Source organism: Crocuta crocuta, unplaced genomic scaffold (assembly GCF_008692635.1).
Source record: "Crocuta crocuta isolate KB4526 unplaced genomic scaffold, BGI_CrCroc_1.0 scaffold11, whole genome shotgun sequence".
Taxonomy (NCBI): Eukaryota; Metazoa; Chordata; class Mammalia; order Carnivora; family Hyaenidae; genus Crocuta; species Crocuta crocuta.
In genome coordinates, this window is record NW_027528624.1 from 5,320,813 (window position 1) to 5,334,786 (window position 13,974).

At 42.6% G+C, this 13,974-nt stretch overlaps 1 protein-coding gene across 1 annotated transcript; it reads right to left on the bottom strand.

Moving 5' to 3' along the window:
* Nucleotides 1–1,574: 1,574 nt before the first annotated feature.
* Nucleotides 1,575–13,626, bottom strand: SOD2 (superoxide dismutase 2). The gene is made up of 5 exons (XM_077755138.1): nucleotides 13,525–13,626; nucleotides 13,193–13,395; nucleotides 8,835–8,951; nucleotides 6,932–7,111; nucleotides 1,575–4,446 (listed from the first exon to the last, which is right to left on the bottom strand). Exons 1-5 carry the CDS (start codon nucleotides 13,545–13,547, stop codon nucleotides 4,301–4,303), a joined length of 669 nt encoding a protein of 222 aa, XP_077611264.1. The 5' UTR covers nucleotides 13,548–13,626; the 3' UTR covers nucleotides 1,575–4,300.
* Nucleotides 13,627–13,974: the final 348 nt, after the last annotated feature.

Here is a 13,974-nt window from a genome sequence, read left to right on the forward strand (position 1 = left end):
ATGGTAGATGCCATGTCATTGTATATTTATTAAAACTCATAGAATATGCAACACTGAGAACAAACGCTAATATAAACTGAGGTCTTCGGTGATTATGATTTGTCCATATCAGTTCACTGAATATAGCAAGTGTACCTCTCTGGTGACGAATGTTGATGGTGGGGAGGCAGGAGGAGTCTCGGGGTGGGGGAGGGTAAATGGGAAATCTCCATATTGTCTGCTTAGTTTTGCTGTTAATCTAAAACTGCTCTAAAACACAAAGTCTTATTTTTTAAATTCTATTTCACCAATAACCACGACAACTGAATATAGCCAAATGGTCAGTACACAGATAAATCCTTCAAATGCTGGAGTTGGCACCTAAGATGCTTCAGAGGGACAGGACCTGAAGCAGGCAGGCTGACCAGTATCACACAGGTGCTGAGTGCAAGCACCAGGACTGGGACCCAGGCCTGCCGGGGCCTGATTCTCTATTCTCCTTGGGCCGCGGCGAAGGCAAGTGGCGGGGAGACAAGCACGCACAAGGCCTTCATGGTCACAGCAGCTCTGCCTTCAAACCTCCTCGTGGGTTTTGATAGGTAACTTGGGGAGCTGAACTGAGTCTTGCAAATACATGTATTTATGAGGACTGTATTATACCACACCATTTAAAAAAGATATTTGAATACGGGCCTAGAACTGTGTGCTCAGTAACAAAGACATGAACAAGAATGGAACAAGAACCTTCCGTCCCAGGCCTTCCTAGAGCTCATGTGGCAGTGGGGGCCGAGACAAACCCGGAATTACTGCTGTTAAGGTGAGCACTGAGCGCGACGATGGGACTCGAAACCACACATTCTCTTTCCCTTTCACAGTCTGAGATGTCTTATTCTTTTTAATGTTCCAGAAGAATCTGGAGAATAGCACCCATTACTATTAATAAGCACACAGAAGAGTGGGGACTTTACCCAACACGGGTGCACCTCACTTCCCTTTCCAAGATTATCATTCGGACAGTCCAGGGAAGATGCGTGAGGTAAGCTCATACTGCCCAATGCCAGAGTGGATAAAAGATCACCAGCCCAGAATTCATGGAAAAATGGAAGTAAACAGTCTATTATCACAAGATGTGCTGTATGTAGTTAAGGCAATATTCTACATCTGGTTAGTGCTCAAAGATGTTACAACTTTATAATTTAGTATAGAAAATACTATGCTATTGGGGCGCCTGGTTGAGCATCTGACTCTTGATTTTGGCTCAGGTCATGATTCCAGGGTCATGGGATCAAACTCCATGTCAAGCTCCACACCGAGCACGGAGCCTGCTTAACATTTTCTCTCTTTCTTCCCCCTTCTGTCCCTCTCCACCACTTGTGCTCTAAAATAAATGAAATAAAAATAAAATACTATGCTATTATATTATTAGGTGTTACTACAGATATGCTTGGAGAGATTTCATATGCCTTCTGAATTTTAAGAGTAAAATTTCAACTACCTATCAGTAGTTGGTATCCCTTACCCACAGAAAAGCAGTAAAAATAACAAAGCATCACAGCATTATTAATGTTTTGACACACACGCATAATGCAGATGTCTTCTGATGGTTGGTAGATTCTTTTATTAACAATCAAAAAGCTTCACACTTACAATAGGAAAATAAGTGTTTCTCTATTGATTAATTAAATGAAAACTATCCAGGATGTTACAGGATTTTTAATGTGAGCCAGGCCTGATGCGTACCTAAGAAGACAGGACATTAGCTTGCCGAAAGCATTATGTATGACTGAAAATGAGAAACAGTAATTTACAAAACATTTACCTAACAGTAAATTTCCCAAACAGTAGCTCCCCTGAAATCAAACCAGGAAACAAAAATTTGTATTTAGACCTAGTTTTAGAGAGGACACTCACAATACCCATCAATCTTAATTTTATGGTTTTGGTGGTACTTTTTTAAAGGTATTCACCGGAAACTCAAATCACATTTTAAGATCACGAATTTGAGGTGTGCAATAAAACTGTTACACAACAGTTCAAGCAGCAGATCCTACCTCGGGCGATATTCGCCTTGTGTCCTGCTTTCCTCCAGCACTAATCACTATGGGGTCTGACGCACATTTAAGACCAGAGTAGGCACTGCTGATTCGGCCACAAAAATCCCTCCTGGATGAACACCACTTGGTTTATTTCAGAAGCAGCTGCTTTTACCTTTTTAATTTATTTTCTACTATGAAAAACAGGGCTAAACAAAATCTTAAGTCTCATTTTCCACTGGATGACTAAAATCTTTATCTGTAATTTATTTTCATCTCTTAAAATCTATCTGATGGGGAGGAGAAACGAAAACCTTGGGGAAGAACAGTGGGCCTTCCCTTGTTCCCTCAACGTAAAACCAAAGCAAAAATAGAGCCCCATAGAAATTTCAACATTGAACTTTTTTGAAATCTTAAGGCTTAATAAAAGTCAAAAAGCACTGTATGAATCAGTAATCTCTGCATATCTTTGTTAGTTCAATATAAACCATGATCTGACAGACTACCTGTGTTTGAAAGCCCATCTTTCAAAAAGGTTCTGTTTTTCTAGATGGTCCATTTAAACAGAGTTCACTGCCTTGTTTATATATATGTGTGTGCATAATACATGTATATGTATCTATGCAGGTATGCGTGTGTATATATGTATACACGTAAGCAGTAATCACATGACTGCCACCTGTGCTCTATGAAAGTCACTGTGCTGTGGTATAGAAAGGGTGGCAATCCTAGTCTTCAAAGTGTTTTCAATCCACAAACACACACAGAGCTATCACTGGTCTCATCGACACTGTTGACAATTCAGAAAGCCTAAGTACTTTCTACTTGAATTCTAAAAGAAAAGTGCCTTAAATTAAAATTTGTTTTAAACTTCAGTCTTCAATATTGAAACTGCTAAGTTACTCCATTTTTCTGTGCCAAAAAAAAAAAAAATAATAATAGAATAAATTTGGGGGAAGAAATAATCAACTTAGGAAAACATTCTATTACTGAATAGGCTTAAGAAAAAAAACCTACATAGAAAAAATATTCCAATAGAAGGCAAAACCTATGCGGGTTGCTTGCTACATTATTTAAGTAAGTAACAATTAGAAATCAATGAAAAATTCAGTATCAGAAATGTAAAATAAATTAGGAAGCATCCAATTGATAAATTACACAGCCGGTAAAAATAAAGAGAAAAATGAAACATGGAATGGGTGACAATGTTAAGCCCAATTACAGAAAGGATCCCTGCTACATTTAAACAGTCCCATCTGCAAAAGCTACACAGGACTCATTTGACGCGCTGGGTCACTGGATTATGGGTTTCATCTGCCTTTACTCAAAGGACTAAACAATGTACAGTTTCTACAGTGACTGCACATGTTTTAAAAGAAAAGACCAAAAATAACAGAATAACTCAAAAACAAGTCTTTGAAAAGAAATGTTCCTAGATGGGGACATGCCACTGACCACATCCAGAAACCAACCCCTTCGCCTCTCTGGGAAGGCAGCACCTGATTCAGGCTGGCTCCCCCCGAGGGATGATGCTCATAAGCAGGACTGGAAGTGGGGGGGACAAGTGCCCAGCCAGAATGATCTGTGGCCCCATTCCCAACATCCATGCTATCAACAAGGCCCGAATGTACATAACACAGATTTGTTTGATGACAAAGTTTACACAAAAGTCTATGTCTCCCAACAGAAAAATTCAAACACACGACTATTTCCTTTCCATAATAAAGCAATTCTCAGTTAGCAATCAAGTTACATATTTTTTAAAGACAAAATGGTGTTAACCCTGTGTAACATGTGACCGAAGATTAATAAAGGCCAATGGGTGATAGCTACCAGAAGTACAAGTAGGCAGATTACTTACAAAAAGAGCAGTTTTCAATAGAAAAACTGAGCATTTCCCTTGGGAAATAAATTTAACCTTTTATAGTTAAACAACTGGGGCAAAGGACCAGGTTTTCTACCACTGCCACACAAGAGGCCCTAAGAAGACAGGGCTGAGATATTCGTGATGGTTTCATGATGACAACTCTAACCTCCTAGCTATTTCAGCTCTTGAAGAAAGTGTTCAATCAAGACTAAATCATACAAAGCACTTATTATTTTCAGTTGCCCAATAATAAAATTTGAAAACAAGAGATTCATAGCATTAAGTCATGTTTATCAAATACTTGAACAAGCTACATTAAGAAATGCTATCACAGAGCAGCTTATTAGTATACTATGGTACTCTGCACTTCTACAAAAAATAGTCGTAAAAAGCTTATTCTGCTCAGTATAATGATAATGTTTTACTTTTTGCAAGCCATGTATCTCTCAGTTACGTTCTCCCAGTTGATTACATTCCAAATAGCTTTTAGATAATCCGGTCTGACATTTTTATACTGAAGGTAATAAGCATGCTCCCACACATCAATCCCCAGCAATGGAATAAGACCTATTGGAAAGAAGAGGGGGAAAAAAAGCAAAAACTGTGAATTTCAGCCTGAAATATTATTGCATCTTCTCGATGATCCTATACCCTTTACAAAATTCCCATCCATTTTTCAGTTTTTACAAAGAATAAACACCCTATAAAAAATATTAAGCTTTACTCTGAAAAAATTCTTTTAATGTTTGTTCATTTTTGAGAGAGAGGGAGGGGTAGTGGCAGACAGAAAGGTAGACAAGGGATGCAAAGTGGGCCCTGTACTGACAGCAGCGAGCCCCACGTGGGTCTTGAACTCACGAACTGTGAGATCATGACCTGAGCTGAAGTCGGATGCTTATTAGTCCACTGAGCCACCCAGGCGCCCCTAAACTTCACTCTTTGGAAGAAAATGTGATAAATAGCAAAAAAATTGTTTAAAGACTTGGGAAAAGTAAGTACAGTATTTTAACAGCTATGCTTAAAATACCAACAAATCTATCCGTGAGCCAATTCTTGGGGGTATCAGTAAGGACGCCGTGTTTGTGGGGGTGGCTGAGCACCTTCCAAAGGTCCCAAGCAGTCAGGGGAGTTTTATGAGAACCATTCTGCTCCCAAGGCTAACAATGTTAGTCTTAGAGAATACAAAGCATTTATGAGACACTTAGAATGGGAAACCTGAATAGGACTAAAGCAAAAGACACACTGTTTTCAGAAATTAGTGTATGCAAAGAATTACTTGTACTTATACAACATTCATTTTCAAAAACTCTCCAACTGAATGACCGCTCTCCTCAAGGAAAACAATGATCAACCAGTAGGTCTTGATCAGTGGTGAGGTAGGTCACTCATCATTTATTATGAGTAAGGTGACAAAGTTTATAAATGATTACTCCCCTACATGAATTGCCATGACCTCCACTTATTTTCATTCAGAGGGCTTTCTTCAACTGGAAGGGGAGCAGGTGTAGCCAGGATTTACCTAGAAATCACAGCCTTTTCTGCCAGGAGCCTTCTAAGATAGACCCAACTCTCCAGAGCAGTCGGTGCTCACAAGTCTTGTGTTGGTTTGACAAATTCTGTGACATCTCTTTCCCAAAAGAGCCATTCAGATTCTGGCTAAATCTGAATATACCCAGTGAAGTGAGTCAAGTAAGCAAGTCTGCAGACGTGTGTAGAGGTAGTAAACGTAGGGGCACCTGGGTGGCTCAGTTAAGCGTCCGACTTCGGCTCAGGTCATGATCTCACGGTTCATGGGTTCGAGCCCCCACGTCGGGCTCTGTGCTGACAGCTCAAAGCCTGGAGCCTGTTTCAGATTCTGTGTCTCCCTCTCTATCTGACCCTCCCCTGCTCACGCTGTCTCTCTCTCTCTCTCTCTCAGAAATAAATAAAATATTAAAAAACAGAAGAAGAAGAAAAGAAAATGTAGCTGAAGGGCTCCTGGGTACTTCAGGTAGTTAAGTGTCAGACTCTTGGTTTTAGCTCAGGTCATGATCTCATGGTCATGAGATGGGAGCCCAGCATCGGGCTCTGTGCTAGGTCTGGAGCCTGCTTGGGAGCCTCCCTCTCTCTCTGTCCCTCCCTCTCTTTCTCTATCAAAATAAATAAACCTAAATAAATAAATATCTTTTAAAAAATATAAAGAAACATGGCTGAGAACTACCACTGGTTGATGTTAAAATCACTGTAGGTCCTGGGGCGCTTGGGGGGGCTCAGTCGGTTAAGCCTCCAACTTCAGCTCAGGTCATGATCTCATGGTTCATGGGTTCAAGCCCCGCATCGGGCTCTGTGCTGACAGCTCAGAGCCTGGAGCCTACTTTGTATTTTGTGTCTCCCTCTCTCTCTCTGCCCTTCCCCTGCTCACACTCTTATCTCTCTCTCTCTCTCAAAAATATACAAACATTTAAAAAAATTAGAAAAAAAAAAAGAAAAAGACACTACTGTAGCTTCATTACATCTGAAGATCAATGTCTTAGGGCTATCTCCCAAAGACATTCTAATTCAATCTGGCTCAACATGAAAAAGGAATGGGTGAACCCAGCCTGGAGCTTCTAAGCCAAATATTGTCCTGTACCAAATCCCCCAAAAGGGAGAAGTCTGGACACCTGAGCTCTAGTCCCAGACTTTTGTTTGACCACGGATGCCCAGATGGGCTGAGCCCCAGGTCTGAAGTCATACTCAGCTTATAGGTCTTTTCCTCCTTGGTGGTGTCTATCTAATTTCAGTGCCTGCAATTATGCAAGCTGACATGAATTCTGTCCAATGAAGCCGAGTTTATGTTGAAAACATTTTTTGTTAATGTATCTGTAAAATTACATGTGCTAATGTGACAAAACAGCAGGACTTTTAGAGCCTCTCTGCTTACCCAAAGCTCTGGGTCTCATCTGTTAAGATGTACTCTACTTAGTACATGCTCACGGTAGGTTTAACCACTGCTCGTGTTCCTATTTCAAGGTAAATGCTTTACAGTGAACCATCTCCCACTAACGAATATGAAATAATTTTAAAAGCCAACCTGTTGTTCCTTCTAGGGGATCCTGGTTAAAACAAGCAGCAATCTGCAAGCGTCCCTGTTCCTTATTGAAACCAAGCCAACCCCAACCTGAGCCTTGAACGCCAACGGACACAGCGGTCAACTTCTCCTTAAATTTGTCGAAGGAACCAAAATCACGTTTGATGGCTTCCAGCAATTCCCCTATTTAAAAAAAAAACATCCAAAAATACCCACATATGAACAGCCTGCAACAAGTACAATAAAAAATTCTATTACATATATTAAAACATTCTTGTCGTGTAGCACCAGGTACAACAGGACAAGCTCACAGGGAAGACGTAGCATAACCCGGTGAGCCTAGTTCGCGCTCACCCGTACCCTGCCACTAGCATCGTAAGATCTCACAATTGCAATTCGTGTGTTTGTTACCGAACCATGTCAGAGCAAGTTCTTCCTTCGCTGTGCTATTTCCATCAGAAAAGGAGTCATTTTTTTCATTAGCTTTTTTTTTCCCCTTCCACAGAAAACTTTACTTTGACTTCTACCCTACCTACTCTGTCTCGGTTTGGGAATCATGACATTTTATGGCTGTTATTTGGTTCTTCCCCACAGCAGCCTAGGTCTTTCCTATCACAATTACATAATTTTAAGAAGAGTAATTTAGTCTTTATTATTGAACTCAGGGTACACTGTAAGAGCTACAGCCCTTTCATTCTGTGGCAACGCAGAATATAATTCTAGATGGAGAACATCAACTAAATCAAATAGGCTAAAAATATCACTTCTCTTCTTCCACTGATTTAAAAGTAATTATCAGCATTCCCCGGGTGGCTCAGTCATTTAAGTGTCTGACTCTTGATCTCGGCTCAGGTCCTGATCTCAGGATCGTGAGTTCAAGCCCCACATTGGAGCCTACTTAAAAAATTTTTTAAAAATAAAAAATAATCTATTATAAGCACAAATGACAGAATAAAGTGGTACAGACCACCCAAAGTGGTGGTCCAAGAGTACCAAGACCCACTGGGGGAGTATGGGCATATCTGACATGCCGCTAACTCACCACATGTCAACAGTATTACATCACCACCTCCAGACGGAACGCAGAAAGAAAAAAAAAAAATGTCCAGTTTCCCAAGCTTACTTCCCCATGCATCTTCACTTCCAAACGAGACTGCTTATTGCAAATACACGAGATGCTTACCATAAACCAATTAAAAACAAACAAACCCGCAGAAACCAAAGGTGCACACCAGAAGCCCAGGGACAGGGAGAGCTCTACTTACGCGCCCTACCTTTCCTGGGATGAGGAAGCTAATTAAAGTCGTCTGGGCCTCCATACGACATGGGAAGTCAAGTAAACCAACCAGAGCGAGCAAGACCACTGGCTCTGTACCCCCCTCACTACGTGCAGGTGTCCTGGAAAACCCAATTTCTTGGGACAACTGACTCTTTATCAGCTGGGAAGAGTAGTAAAATAATAGCAAGAGGCACTATTCGAAGTATTTTACATCTGATAACTTATTTAATTTTCAAAATGGCTCTATTACTATCCCTGTATCTTAGAGATGAAGGAAGGAAGTATAGAATGATTAAGGGTCTTACCCCACCCAGGGCACTCACCTCTCCTAAAAACTGTTTCCTGGTCTTGTTCTAATGTAAAGTATAGTACACTTCAACCAAAAGCTGACACCATATCTGACACTGTGCGTGTGTGTGTGTGTGTGTGTAAAATCTGAAGACATAATATCTCCCTGAACGTATTCTCCGTTCCTACATATGTCCTTTTGAAAGTCACAACTTTGTTGTGCTCCTTGCTATGAAAAATGTGCCACTGTGACACCTCAGAGGGAATTAACATAAGGAAAGCAACAGCCATTCCTGTCATGCACGAAATGTAGCGAAGACTGCACCAATGTCCACCAACCTTTGGGCTCACCACCACCCTTAGGGCTCAGGTTCGTCCAGAAGATGGAATGATTGATATGGCCTCCACCATTGAACTTCAGCCCAGCCTGAAGAGCTACCTGGGTTGTAATGTCACCTGAAATGTAAAGATACAAACATATTCTTTACAATTCTTACTTTTCAAACGTTCTAAGCACCATTTGCTTTCGTTGTAAAACATCAGATAAATGTACTTGTTTATCTCTAACATACCTATAGGTCCCAAAATTCCACAATTTCAAGATTCTACCAAAAAAAAAAAAGATTTTGTTAAAAATTATTTGTTCTGGTGGATTTTCAAGTTCAATTAATAATGTGAACAACTAATGAGAGGTCCGGCATTAGGGGCAAAGCTAGTAGAAAATCCTTTCCAGAGCTTCAAAGAACTCCAAGTTTTCTTGGATAGAAAAGATTTCAGAGGCGCCTGGATGGCTCAGTCAATTGAGCATCTGAGTCTTGATCCCAGGGTCATGGGATCGAGCCCCGTGTCCCATGCTCAGTGTGGTGCCTGCTTGAGATTCTCTCTCCCTCTCTCTCTCTCTCTCTCTGCCACTCTCTCACTTACTCTGATTCTCTAAAATTAAAAAAATTATTTAAAAAATAGTTCAGCAGGGGTGCCTGAGTGGCTTAGTCGGTTAAGTGTCTGACTTTCGCTTAGGTCATGATCTCGCGGTTTGTGGGTTCGAGCCCCACATCGGGCTCTGTGCTGACTGCCAGCTCAGAGCCTGGAGCCTGTTTCAGTCTGTGACTCCCTCTCTCTCTGACCCTCCCTTGCTCACGCTGTCTCTCTCTCTCCTAGAAATAAATAAAAAATATTTTAAAAAATAAAAAATAAAACATAGTTCAGCAATAATGAAGAGAACAATAGAAAACAGTAGAATGCTTAAAAGTGTGCTTTCACAGAAAGACTAAACAGTAAATTTTCAGGGGCGCCTGGCTGGCTCAGTCGATAGAGACGCAACTCTTGGTCTTGGTTGTGAGTCTGAGCCCCACATTGGAGGGAGAGCTTTCTTAAAATAAACAAGTAAATAGAAGTTTTCTTTTTAATGGTACTTTCTCAGCTCTCATTTTCTAGACAGACAACTATTCACAGGGAAAGAGTTCAATGTTACATTAACAAGAAATTCAGCACATTCAAAGCTGAACTCCAGATTTTCAATCCCAAACTTAACTCTCCAATGGCCTTGCTCATGGCAGCAAGTGCCAGCTGTCTTCACGGGACATTGCTGGTAACTCTCTTACTCCTTTCCTCTCACACACCACGCCCAGCCCACCAACATACTCCCCGACAAGGCCAGCTCTCCCTTTAAAAGAGATCCATGATCTGATCCCCTCTTGCTAACCTGTGGTGCAGACCACCACCCCGCCCCGTCTCCCACGTCCGCATGTGACCCCCACTCTGTTCCCAACACAGTGGCCAGAGGGCTCCTCCACACCCCAAACTGAGTGCAATATCAAGTCGAACCCGTCCCAAGGCTGCTGCTCTCACTCAGTGAACCCCAAGTCCCTACGACTGGCCTCAGAAGGGCAGGTCATCTGATTCTTTGCATCTCCCCGCTGGCCCGGCTCTGGCCACGCTGGTCTCCCTGCGATTACAACGGGAGCTCCCAGTTTAGGGATGCTGCCGGTCCTGGAACACTCTTCCTGAAGATAGCCTTGTGGCTCGCTCCCACATTTCTCCTTCAGGCCTCCACTGAAATGTCATCCTCATCAGGGAAGCCTTCTCAAACCACATATAAAATGGGCACTTCCCCAACCTGTTTTTCTTGATAGGACTTAAGACCCCTGGCATACTACATATTTACTCATTCATTGGTCTCCCCACCAGAACAAAAGCTCCAATAATAACAAGGACTTCTTTGCACCACTGGGTCCCAGGGGCCAATATACTGCCTCCTACATACCAGGCACTTGGTTTGTTGATTGACTAGATCATTGAATATATTAAATGTAGTTCTTACGGAAGAAAAATTCATTCTCTCCTACCTGTACTTTTTTTTAAAAAAAGTAGTATTTGAAGATTTCTTCTACCTTGTTAAACAAGTAAGCAAAATAAAATATTCTTTTCTAGGCCCTTAAGAAACTAAGACTAAGGAAAAACGGGAATTTCCTTGTTCAAGAAGTCCTGAGTGCTTTTTATTCACAAGATATTAAAAGAGGCCAAGTGGAAGACACACAGAACCTTGGAGAATTCTGTGCTTAGGGAGTTTACATAATAGAAAAGGTTCTCTAATCTGCTCTTTGGGCATACCTCAGAGGAGGAGATGGCCGAGTGATACCAGAATATACAGATAATTTTGGAGAGTTGTTTTAAGATGCCAACTTCTTCTTGTTGTTATGTGTACAAAATAATTTTCTTACAGATCAGTGTCTTAGTAATTATTCTAGGAAAGTCACCCTAAAAATAAATGTAGGTTATACACACACACACACGTAATATATATGTACACACACGTATACATGTGTATATATACATATATGTAAGCTTTATATACATTTATATACATGCATACATATATACATACATATGCATACATATATACACTTGTGTGTACATATACATATAGTTTTAGTTTTAGAGAAAAGAGTGCAAACGAGGGAGAAGGGCAGGGAGAGAAAGAATCCCAAGAAGGCTCCATGCATGGAGCCTGACACAGGGCTTGATTCCCCAACCCTGGGATCATGACCCAAACCAAAATCAAGAGTCAGATGCTCAACCGATTGAGCCACCCAGGATCCCCTATATTGTTTTTTAATAAATCAACAGTAACTAAATTTTTCTAATGGGAAAGAAACGTGCTTATTAAAAACTAACTTAATAATTTCAATCTCTTAAAGCTTACTTAATCATTTTAATAAATTTAATAGAAATTTGGGAGGTGCCTGGCTGGCTCAGTCCGTAGAACATGCGACTCCTGATCTCAGGGCTGTGAGTCGAGCCCCACATTGGGCTTAGAGCTTACATTAAAAAATAATAATGATGATAATAGAAATTTGGGGGGCTTTAATATCTGCTTTTAAAAATACTTTAAAAATGCTCAGTCGGGTAAGTGGCCGACTTCAGCTCAGGTCATGATCTCACAGTTGTGGGTTCAAGTCCGGCATCAGGCTCTGTGCTGACAACTCAAAGCCTGGAGCTTATTTCAGATTCTGTGTCTCCCTCTCTCTGCCCGTCCCCCGCACATGCTCTGTCTCTCTTGGTCTCTCAAAAAAATGACTAAATGTTAAAAAAAAAAATTTAAAAAAAAAGAATACTTTTCTTAAGTTCAACATGTTCCTTGGTTTCAATTCAATTTTTTTCCTGTAAAATACAATAAAAGTTAAACACTTCTGTTTGAAAAATACTTATTTACTTACTCGTAATGAAATCAATGTTATTTCACTTATACTCCTGCCCCAAATTTTCAAACATCAAAATTTAGCCCTTCAATAGTCTTTAAAAAGCTCTGCAGGTACTTAGTAACTTAGAGACAACATAGCACAACATGATGTAAAGCTTTTTTTTTTTCAGTAGCTTCTGTTATACAAGTAAAGGTGTGATTGCACAAGAAAAGGATTGAGATTCAAAGTTGTTTTTAAAATACTGAAGAGAAAGGTTCAAGTCGTCAGATGTTGTCATGCAGGAAACAATTTCACAACTGGGATATTCCCCACCTTGTCATCATTACCACATCTTTCCCGAATCTGTTATTTTCTAAAACCCCGAACCTTTTCCCGAACAAATCACCAAACTTTTTCCCCACACTCCAGGTTCCCATCAGAAATCTTCCAGAATGTGGCAACTTCCTCTTGTTTTTGTTTAGCCAATTACTTCATCCACAGCCCAGCTGAAATACTACCTTCTCCCACTAGATGCCCCCATTCAACAAGAGGTCACTGTCTGAAATTTACCCAACACATTTCAGAGGGCTGAACGCCAACAAAAACGTGTTTCAGAAAAAAATACCTTTCAAACTGTGTCGCTCATGAAGCAATACATACAATTATTTCCTCGTGCAAGCCACTGATCGATGAACTGAGAAGTGCAATACTATGTGGTACAGACGCGAAAACACGGTATTCTCGTACACAGCCGCAGCCCCAGACGCAGAGTCCACACGCTACCGGTTTTGTGGACTGAGCTCTTTAAAAAGTAAAGTGTGGCGTCCATTTTATCTCGTTACACTGAATTCTAAAACATCAGTAAATAACCACAAGCCTATTGCAGCTTCCTACAAAAGGGGCACTTTCCTTGTGAAGTCTGAGCCGTGGCGGCTCGAGAGCGCGTGGAGGGGCCCCGCGTCGCCGTCACGTTTCCCCCCCGCGCAGGGTCTCACCCCCGGGCGGCCTGGCACCCACCCTTCTCCAGCGCCTCTCGGTACCGCTCCTCGAGGGTGTTCAGGTTGTTCACGTAGGTCGCGTGGTGCTTGCTGTGGTGCAGCTGCATGATCTGCGCGTTGATGTGAGGCTCCAGGGCGCCATAATCGTACGGCAGGTCGGGGAGGCTGTGCTTCTGCCTGGAACCCAGAGCCCCCAGTGCTGACACCAGCGTCCTGCTCGAGCTGCAAAAAGAGCAAACGCACACACACACGATTCGCTCGCTCACGGGTCTACGCAGACGGAGCTGTGGACGTCCCGGCGCACCTGGGCCTTTCTATCGCTTGNCGCGCCGCGCGGCCCGAGCGCCTCACCCGAGGGCCGCTCGGGACAACATGGTGAGTGCAGCCGCTAGTCCGCCGCCCAGAGATCCAGTCAACACGCCGACCGCCCGGCGTACACTGACCCGCGTCCCGGGCGGCGCCGCAAGGACACCGCCGCCCTCCGCGGGCTCCGCCCCCCGCGCCCGCCGCTCCCACAGCGGGAGGGGGCGCGCAGCCCGGGGTCTGCACTGTCAGCGCCAGCCCGCGACCTGAGCCCAGGGGACGCGACAAAGAGGGACATGAGAATCCTTCTTCACGAGGCCGGAGGCACCGCAGTGACCACCTGCTCGCTTTTGTTCGTGTGGCCAAAAGAAAGGCCGTGCTTCTCCCCCCTCCACAGTGTAAGATGGTACGTCCCGCAGCCCCGCCCCTCGCGGCCCGCGGGGAGGGCCTTGCTGGCCGGGCCGGGGCTTCCCCGCTGCCCTGCGGCTGGCTGCTCTC

Excerpts from the sequence above, each read along its gene's own strand:
- SOD2 (XM_077755138.1), bottom strand. The coding sequence starts at position 13,547 with ATGTTGTCCCGAGCGGCCCTCGG. Across the intron at positions 7,112-8,834 it reads GGGTGGTGGTGAGCCCAAAG|GGGAATTGCTGGAAGCCATC; the intron begins GTTGGTGGACAT and ends TTTTTTAAATAG. Across the intron at positions 4,447-6,931 it reads TCCCCTAGAAGGAACAACAG|GTCTTATTCCATTGCTGGGG; the intron begins GTTGGCTTTTAA and ends TCTTTCCAATAG.